Genomic DNA, 10,375 nt, shown 5'->3' on the forward strand with positions numbered 1-10,375 from the left:
ATACATGCTTCTGAATGGAAATATTATTCTGCCTCTTCCTTAGATTTTAGGAGTTGCAGGCAAATCCAATCAGCTTTTACCACAAACCTCACCAGGTGAAAAGGAAAAGCAGCCTCTAAGATGCTCTTAAGTCCAGAAAGACCCCACACTTGTAGAATTTTGTTGGAATTACTTTAAAACCCATCTCATTCCAGCCCTGCCAGGAGCAGGGACACCTTCCACTAGATCAGGAAGGTGCTCCAGGCCCTGTCCAACCTGGCCCTGGACACTTCCAGGGATGGGACACTCGTGCTCTGTATGATGTCACAGCCATGCTCACCTACAGAAAATGGAAGAGAGAATTTCTGGAACACGGAACAACCAGCTTGGAACAGGCTGGAAGCAAAGGCAGGGAGTGCAGCAAGACTTGTACAGAACCCTGCTGTACTTGCAGTCACACAGCAAATTAAAACCAGAAGGAAAAGTGACAGTTTAAAGCAGAAAATCCAACATCCAGTCTGAGTGCCTGTCCAAAGAAAGGCCGGCTTTTCCACAATTAATTCCAAGTCATTCCTCCATCCTGCAGCACCCCTCCTGCCAGCTCTGTGCACGCTGGCTGAGACTTTCACTCCAGAGCTGCATCAGGCTCTTGGGTTTTGTCCCTCTCTGTTGGTGGGACTCATCTCTGTAGCCCTGCTGGAATTTATTCACCTGGTTTCCTGGAAAGCTGACAGCCCATTTCCTATCTTGTCTTTCAAGTGAAAGGTAAAGCAGGCTCCCCTGCAGCCTCTAAACTGGGACAGAATAGGAGTCTCTCTGCTTTTCCAAGTATGCTACATCTTGTAGGAACACACCTACTGAAATTCCTAAGTAAAACAAATTACTTAGAAAGAAGTTTCTTACAAACATTAAGTAATAGTTTTCACTGTCACCTCAAAAGAAAAACAAAGAAAAGTTTTTCTGCCTGGAAAAGCTTCCTAAACAATGGGGAAACCCACAGGGTGCATCCTGGGTGCCACAGGGTCACAGCCACTGTGCCCTGTGCTGGGTGTCCCACCTGCCTGGGGGAGGACAGAGTATCCTGGGTGCCACAGGTGCACCCACAGGTGCACACCCAGCCACTGTGCCCTGTGCTGGGTGTCCCACCTGCCTGGGGGAGGACAGAGATGGAAGAGAAGGGAAGGAAGAAACTGCATTTAAACAAGCAAATCCAAAGCAAATGACTGCAAAGCCTCATCCTCTGGACAGATGTCTATTTATAGAAATGGGTAGCCAGGATATGGTCAAGCACACCAGGTATCTTTACAAAAAGAACAACCTTCAGAGAAGTTCAATTTTTCATATACTGAACTGTTTTGGAGACGCACCTGTTGAATTTACTGGTGATAGGTGCTTGAAATCTTTCCACTTCTGCAAATTTAAAAAAAAATTAGTCCCGACACACAACTTGTGACAGAGCAGAGCTTGGTCACCTACTACTTCTGCTCCTGAGAGTGCAGAAATGGAAAATCATCAGCACTTTAAGGGCAGTTCCATCTTTGCCAGCTGTAAGAGCTCATCCTTGATTGCTTCCTGTCTGCTGGTAGGGACACTAAGCAACACATTTCCATCAGCAGTGATGATACCTCTGGCACAATCTCTCAGTGGTATCTCTCAGGACATAGCACTGAGCGGCTTTAGCAGGCACTTTCAGCTGATTCCTGAATTTTGTGATTGCACCCCGAGCCCAAAACTCCCCACCACCGCCCCTGGACCGCTCCCTCTTGGGTGTAGCACTCCTCAAGGATCATTAGACAATTCACCCAACAAACAACTCCCATCATAAGGTTAGCCCATGCCTCAGTAAACTGAGAGCACAAATTTTTTTAATAAACTCTTTTCACATGACCAACTCCCAATCCCCTAATTATTACTGCCATGTATTAAACTCCTTTTTGCTCACATCCTGAATAATCTCCATGTAGTCCCACCAAAATCCCACAAAGCAGGATTATCTCTGCCACAAGTCATCTTTTTCAAGGCCCCAGTCCAAAACCTAGAGGAATTACTATAAAATTTTCTTTTCATTTTGGAGGGCTTTAAATAATTTTACTGCCTACAATGTGTGTGTATTTAAAATATCTTATGGATTTAAATAGGTGGAAAAATGTATTTTTCCATAGGTCTGGTTAGAAAAACAGGCCTGTGCTGCACAGCACAGAAAAAACCCCTAACTCCTAAGGTTTCCACCCTAGTAATGCTGCAGTGCATGTGGTCTGGCTTTCTCCCCCTTCCCCCTAAATATCCTCCACACACCTTCTCCCAGAGGACACAAATTGTCCCCACTGCTCACAGGAGTCCCTATTGACTCATTTTTCCATTATTTCACTATGACATTCATTTCCTTCAGGCAGGAGTAAGGAATATCAAGTCCTGATATTTTATTCCTTATTTCATCCCCCAACAGTGACCAATTTTTGTTCATTTCTACTCAACAAAGACAAAAGATGTTGCAATGGCTTGCAAAATGTAACTTCACAAGATATAAACATATACAGAGATGTCCTGAGTGTAACAATTGTTTTGCAAAGCATTTTCATTCCCAACTAAGTGTTTAGGCCGTTGATTCCAACTTCACAAGGAAGATCCCTGTCCTTGCAGTTTCAAACACAGCCTCAATTTCCCTGTGAAGACTGCCTGGGAAATCACCCATTGGCATTGTCTGTTCTCAGGCATTGTTTGCAGCAGGGGATGCACATTACCAGGTTAATAATTACATTTTCTCTAATTCATGCCTTTCAGGTCATGATATTGACTAAGTATTGCCCCATGTACAAGCACACACAGCTGTGTGTGTTGGCTGGCTCAGTCCTACCCCATTTTCCCTAAGAGGATGGAAGCTGGAAGCAGTTTTAGGTGGAAATCCCAGGCTTTGCATTCAGTAACTGAGACTCTGCGTGGGATGCCTTCCTGGTTTTCTCTGGGATTCCTTTCTGCAGCTGGTCTGGGAAAGCACAGACAGCAGAGCAGCTCCCAGGCTCTACCTGGGGCTGCCTGTGCTGAGGGCAGGCTCTGGAGGGGTTACAGAGCACCTGTCTGACTGGGTTTGCATATTTCCAACATCATCTTACATCTCACGTAATTCCTGTCCTCATTTGGTTCTCCTCTCATCCCACATCAACATGAGCAGACTGTCAGAAGTCAGAAAACCTGTAGAACTGTACCTGTGTTGATGTCGAAGCTGTAACATGGAATTGTGGAATACCCAGAGTTGGAACAGACCCACAAGATTCATCAAGTCCAACTCCTGCCCCACACAAGACATCCACTGCCTTTAATGCTCAGCCCCTCATTTCCACTCATTACATTGTGCTTTAGCTTAAACGTTGTCTGAGTAAACTACAAGGCTTTACAACCCATTTAATTCCAGACAAATTAAATTACCATTACAGCAACAAGAAATTAAATTACACCATCATGAAAACAACTATGAACTACACTAAGCTCTCACTTGAAGTAATCTCCTGTCTTGAGGCTACTGGCATTTGGGCATATGAGGGAGCATCCCAAAATGCACAAAGTTTGGAGAGTGTTGCTGGCTCCTTTTGGCTTGCTGCCTCCCCATCTCCCTCCCTCACCAGTGCTGACCCATTCCAGCACCTATGGACTGGCAATAAGCAAGTATTTCCTCTTCCTTTTTTACTGAGGACACCCCTGCATCACCTCTGGAGGAAAAGAGCTGCCATCCAACTAGAAAAACCCACCTAAGCTTCACAAAGCCAGCTGAAAAACATACTGCTTAATCAAGCTCCAGACTCAGTGCTTCCACCTGGTTCTTCTTCACCAGAGAGCTCCTCTGCAAATAAATCACACCCAGGTGTGCAGGACAGACAGCAAGGCCCGACTCCCACAGGTCCCAGCCTAGCATCAGCAGTAGGTTTGTGACCTGGCTCAATCCCACTCTGTTTCCATTTAAGATGCTCTTCACAATTCTTTTCCTCCTCGGAAGTGCTGATTCACAGGCAGGCTCTGTATAAAGTGCCTTATTAATTATTTTTCCAACAGGGCTTTGAGTGGGGGATCCTCACAGCATCAACAACAGATGTGAGCCAGGGGATGAGCACAGGATTTTAATTCCTTCTTCCACAGTGACTTCCCTCTGGCTCTTGCCCATGCCAAGATGTGATGGGCAAACAAGAACTGTGTCTGGAGTGCTGCAGAGCTCTCAGCATGACCAAGGTACCCTCCCTGTCAGCTGCAGGCACATTAAATGCTGAACTGTGAAAATGCAATTTTGGCTGCAGCGTGGGGATGAATGTAAAGAGAAATATAAATCCACGTGGACTGCACCCTCATGGCTCTGATGGGACTCAAAACCACCCTCAATGGGGCAGGGAAAACTGACAGTACTGATAGGAGGACTGTTGAAAAATCTTGGAGGCCAGTAGCTCTGCTGACTGCTTTTTGGGTGAAAGCCATTTACTAACTGGAAAAACTGACAGTACTGATAGGAGAACTGTTAAAAAAATCTTGGTGTGTGAGGCCAGTAGCTCTGCTGACTGCTTTTTGGGTGAAAGCCATTTACTAACTGGACATCCTTCCCAATATGGGAATCTCTTGAAAGACCCACTGTGATTTCAGAGAAGTCCTAACAGAGCAGCAGCTCAATGTTTGCACTCCCTCTGCATCACACAAACATCCCAAAGCAAAGAAATCCAAGGACAAGCTGGGTTGTGGGCATCACCCAGGAGTCCCCCTCCAGCCCAAATCCTCAGCACCGAGTCTGATCTCCAAGAGAGGGCTCTCGCAGGCTCGGCATGCATCCTACATCAAGTGCTAAAACTGGGCTTCCTTTTCTCATGCACACTTTTATCCCACTTGTAAATCTTCAGCCTTAAAATTTGCTTTGCAAATACTCTACCTGCTGGCTGAGCGATAAGCAGCACAGGTAAGAGCCAGCTGTGTTTCACACCAAACTACTCAACTAAGTAAAAAACACCCCAAACCCCAGAATAACACTTTTCTTTCATAGTTTAACAGCAATATACATAACTTAAAGCCTATTTTTTTTTGTTTGCTCTCTCTCTCCTAACATTTTAATGGGATATAGAATTGCCCTTACACAGACTGTGTAAGGTAGCCACCTTTTTTACCTCGGAACCCACCAGCAGCGTTGCCATTGCCTCCAGAAGGCTTGGCACAGCATCAGCCCATGCGGGGCTGGTCGGGTTCACACGGCAAACCCGGTGTCCCGGCATCTGCCGGGTCCGGAGAGCCGGGATCTGTCACACGGGCAAACCCAGCCGCAGCGCGCCACGCTCTCAAGCTTCACCCTCTACCTACAACTAACTCCGGCAGTGGAAACTTATAAAGCATCGCCCTAAGAAACTGCTCCAAGCTCCACGGGACGCTGAGAATCGGCTCTACCCGAGCTGTGCGCCGGCTGCCGAGCGCTGCCCGGGATGCGCGGGGCTCCCGGAGCGATTCCCGAGCCCGGGGATACCCGGGGCGCTCCCGGCGGTCCCCGAGCTCGGGGATGCCCGGGGCTCCCGGAGCGCTCCCGGTGCTTTCCCCAGCCCGGGGGCTCCCGTGGCGGTGTCGCAGCCCGTACCTCGGATGTAGGCGCACTTGCTGTCGTCCAGCGGCGCGGAGGCAGAGGCGCCCATGGCTCGGAGCGCAGCTGCGGCAGCTCCCGCCGAGCCCGCACCGCTCCCGCCGCTTCCTCCGCAGGCACCGCCCCGGCCCGGCCCTGCCCCGCCCCGCAGGGACCCGAGAGGGAGCCCAGGGCTCCAGGCCCGCTCGCCGCCGGCTGCTCGCCGTGCCCCGCTCCGCTCTGCCCCGCTGTCACTCGTCGCCGCAAGACCCACGTCCCCACGGGGACACGGGTGGGGTTTCTCCGCCGAGTTGGTGCAGAGGTCACGCTAAGGAGCGCGCCGCGGTAAAAGCGCGGTGAAACGGGACCAAAGTGTCCCGGAGGTGTCCCGGAGACAGCGGGGTCTGGCGCTGGGTGATGTGTGCCGTGGTTTAGGGGTGACAGTGGCGGTGCTCAGGTGATGTTTGAACTCCATGATTTTAGAGTTCTCTTCCAACCTTGATCATTCTGATTCTGTGATAAACGCCCTGGCACAGGGTGCCCAGAGAAGCTGCGGCTGCCCCTGGATCCCTGAAAGTGTCCAAGGCCAGGCTGGATGGGGCTTGGAGAAACCTGGACGGTGGACGGTGTCCCTGCCCATGGCAGGGGTGGGATGAGATGATTTTAAGGTCCCTTCTGACCCAACCCATTGCATCTTTCTGTGATTCTGTGATTTATGGCTCAGTCTTCAGGGCTGTATTGTCTCACTCTTCCCAGGAATACTGCAAATTGCTGTTGTGTGTTTGATTACAGGACGAACAATAAACCTACACAAGCAGGCACTAAAATACACATCACTGCAGTAAATATTGTCCAGTGATTGAAACAACTTCCTAAAACAGGCAAGCACACCAGTCTGCAGATCCTCAGCACAGCCATGTAAGACAGTATGGAACAGATATCTGAATTCTCTTACCCTGAATAATAATTTCGCATCATACCCAGATGTGACTTTCTAAAGTACTTCCTTATTCTTTGCTGGTTTTATAACATTAATCCAGCTGACTGGCCATGGGCAGGGTGCCATCCCTTAGTGGGCCTCATGTGTTTTGTATGGAGCTGATGGGTTGCAATGAATGTGGATTTTGCTGACACATTGGAGGCTCACAGTGACTGGAAGTTACTCATTTTACCATTAAACACTTCTCATTCAGCTTGTACACATCTGCCACTCACTGTGAAATTGCTTGCACATATTTCAGCTTTGCTGACAAGGTTGGTAGGTTTATCCTGTGCCACTCAGCTGATCACAGAATGGTGAAAGGTGTTGGGGCTGAATAAACCAACCATCTTGGGGTTGAACAAACCAACCATTTTGGGGTTTTTAAACCAACACTGAACTTGCTCAGATTTGAAATATTGCAGATGATACGTGACATCAAGTTCAGTATTGTGTTAAACAATCTCTTTCCTTCCAAAATTCACGTTCTCTGGGCACACACTGGTGGTATCCAAGTGTGATGGAGCAATTGCTTCACTACCTTGAGGAGAGCAGGCTCATCCAGAACATCACTGAGCCAGCATCTCACAAGTCTATAGAGACCTCAGCTGAGCTAAAACATCAAATCAACAGCACTTCCAGAGGTCACATGTGAACCAGGCTCTGTTTTAAATATATTTGAGAGCTCTCAGCAAGGAGGCTGCTGTGATTTTCTCACTGTATCTCTGTGAGCTGTGTGAGCAGACAGCAGTGAGGAAATACTGGTTACTGGTGTGTGTTTTGAAGGCATTCACTCAGAGGAGAATTCAGGCTCTGCTCAGAGCAGTGTATCTTTTATCAAATGTAGCTGAGGAGCTTTTCATCACGTGAAATGGACAAGTCAGCTCCAAGAGTCTGGAGAGATAAGCCTTGGAGAATTCATGAGCCATGAAGTGGATTGGAGTTCTGTCCCATCATTTAGCAGATGAAAATATGCCAAATCCCAGAAGCTTCATACCCCCCAACAGATGTCAGAATGTGCCCTGAGTGGGAAACCTCCCTGTCTAATTACAGCTAGGGTAGAAACAAAATGAGAGCTGAGGAGTTTATTTGGTTATAACATTCTATACTTTGTTACTACCTGATCCCCAAGATCCCCAGGCATTTCATAAATGCTTGCTAATTAAAGACTGTGATTTCCTTTTTAAGATAGGGAAATGCTGTGTTTTAATGGCAAAGCTTGTGTCTTTATCGTCTTAAAAAGACACCATGAGAAACATGAGCCAAATCAGGAACAAAGATAAATGATCCTATTTGTGTACTGCTTAAAACAAAAACCATCCTCAAGATAAGAAATTTGCCACATTAAATTTTAAGCTGATGCGACACACTTGCACTGCAGCTATCAATGATAAAGTAATACAGTCAAAACAAGTATTTTCCCACTTTTTCTCCTATGAAATCTTGATCTTTAAGAGTTGTGTTTATCTTTACACACCCCAAAATTCCTTCTCTAAACACCTGTTTTGTACTATACCCTAAAGGTTGTACTATATCCTAAAGGGCAAAATGAAAGAGAATTCCTGAGTGAAGAGGATCAGGAGAAACCCTTCTTTCCAAATAAAGGATGAAGATCTACCTCTGCTGCCTCTGTGAGTTCACTTGTGGCACAGTGACATGGAGGGAGGTGGTTTCTTACATCACCAGAGTCTTCCTCATGCTCTGGACCCATGAGACAGCCAGTGGAAGTACTGGGAGCTCTGGTACCCAAAAAATGTAGTGCACTGTCACTGCCGAGTTCTGCTTTGGGAGGGAGGGAGGGATGGAGGAGGGGAAGGGAAAGGAGGAAGGGAGAGAGGGAGGGAAAGAGAAGGAGTCTGTCTCCACAATCTCATCTATTTGATCTCCCGCTGCAATGGAACCCTGATGTGCCCCAGACATGACAAGGTCCATTCCCAGCACCGTGGGCTCACCATGGAATGAGCTTCCAGGGGCTGTTAGTCAAACACACAGTCCTTAACACAACCACAGGGCTGACAGCCTGCAGAGGTGTCATCAGAGGGGCTGATAACATCTGGGCCACCTTGCTGGCTGCTCCTCCTTGTGCAGTTGGAAAGGGGACGTGCCAAGGAACCAGCTTGTTTGCCCAGCTGCACAAGAGCACTCGGCTGTGCCCTTTCTCCAGAGGGAGTGCAGGTTCACCCTGTGTGTGCTCCCCCACAGCCCTCTTGGTTGCCTCAGAGACATGGGTTGTTATCAAACAGAAGCACTAGAGTGAAAGGTGTGTGTGAAATCCATTGGGAGAGATGATTCATTATCCAAAAGTACCTTCTAGGATTTCTCCAAGGGAAAGGAGCCATTTTAAGGCCGCTGGCTTTGTGGGCAGGATAACAATGTGCTGTTGACACAGCCAGCTGCAAATGTAATGAATAAATAATAATCATCTATTGCTAGAGGAAACTCCTAATCATTATTGTCTGAAAGTCAAAATCAGGTTGCAGACAGTGTGAAAGATGTGCGACCAAATAAAACCAGTCCTTTTCTCAGGACAGACTGTTGGTTGAAGTATATTCTGAATCCCTTCCCTGTAAGCAAAACAAAAATGCTATTCTTATGAGTTATTTTCAAAAGGTTAGACAGAGGTCTTAAAATCTAGCTACAGAAGATACTCTAAGAGAATAACAGCTGTTCTGTCTGGAAAAGCAAAAATAACATTTTGATAAAATAGCCTTAAAAAAAAGGTTATGAGTTGGTTGTGCTTTAGCTACTGCCCTTATTCTGAGAGTCCAACCAGCATGGAGCACCTAAAACCCACACACAGGAGAGTGGATTTTGACAAGTTCCTAATCCCAGAATCATGGAGCAGCCCAGGTTTGGAAGAGACCTCAAAAGGTCCTTGACCCTCTCCTGGGAAGGGAGTCTAAGGAGATTATCTAAAACCCTGTGCCATTGCACCTTGAGAACTTCAGCAACAGAGACCCTGCTACGCCCCTGAGGAGGTTGTGCCAGTGAATTGCGCTCTTGCTAGAGAAAGTATCTTTCTTACACCAAGATAAAATGAAAAGGCATGATCTGGAGACAGTATGCTGCTTCATTTATGAACTGGATGTTCCAGGAAAGAGGTGAAAATGGTGTTTATGGTCATTATTCAAATGAAGAAATCAGATAAAACCCCTTACTTTTGTAACTGAAAAGTACGGATGACAGCTGAACCACTCATGAAGGAGGCAAGGCAAGGCAAAGGAATATTTCAGTAGTAAATGGTGGTAAAATTATGTAATTTTATCTGTAGTTCTACCTTTCAAAGGTTATGTAGATCAAAATATAATCAAGCTGCTGAGTGCACGGTTCAAAGCAGGAGGACGCTTTGCTGGTTGCCTTTATCACTCCTTATTTTCTTCCCAATTATGTTTTATTATGTTGCTCACATTCAACATGTGAACAACATTCATTGGAATACTCATTGAAAAACAGTGCTTATAGAAAACCAAATTATAAATTACATTCATTATTCTACCCTGCTTGGTTGCAAATTGTTTAGATATGTCAATTTTGCCCACAGAAGTGAATGGGATACATAATGTGAGAAGTTTTTGAAACTCCTGCAGTAGAATGTTCTGATAATGCATTTATGGTGACATGGCAGAGTTCTGTAATTCTATAATTGGATTTAATAAATGTATAGATACAAACACAGCCCTAGCCCATAGCAGGGCTCAGCTAGACATCAGCATTGCTACAAAATGAGCATTTCCATCCTCAATATCCAAACAACACACATCTTGTTCCTCAAACACTAAATACTTTTGAGTGGAAAGGTAGAAAACTTGAGGTTAAAAAATCTCTTTTTACTTTGTTGTCCAAGA

General features: G+C 46.4%; 1 protein-coding gene across 1 annotated transcript in view; it reads right to left on the reverse strand.

Annotated features, from left to right (window-relative positions):
- NIBAN1 (niban apoptosis regulator 1) overlaps nt 1-5,668 on the reverse strand; it is a 55,194-nt gene extending 49,526 nt beyond the window's left edge. The window contains exon 1 of the mRNA XM_039726240.1: nt 5,570-5,668. Coding sequence (XP_039582174.1) covers nt 5,570-5,624 — 55 coding nt within the window. The 5' untranslated portion in view covers nt 5,625-5,668. The remainder of the gene's footprint in view (nt 1-5,569) is intronic.
- Between the last annotated feature and the right edge of the window lie 4,707 nt (nt 5,669-10,375).

The sequence above is a fragment of the Passer montanus genome, unplaced genomic scaffold (genome assembly GCF_014805655.1).
Source record: "Passer montanus isolate IOZ18808 unplaced genomic scaffold, ASM1480565v1 scaffold58, whole genome shotgun sequence".
Taxonomy (NCBI): Eukaryota; Metazoa; Chordata; class Aves; order Passeriformes; family Passeridae; genus Passer; species Passer montanus.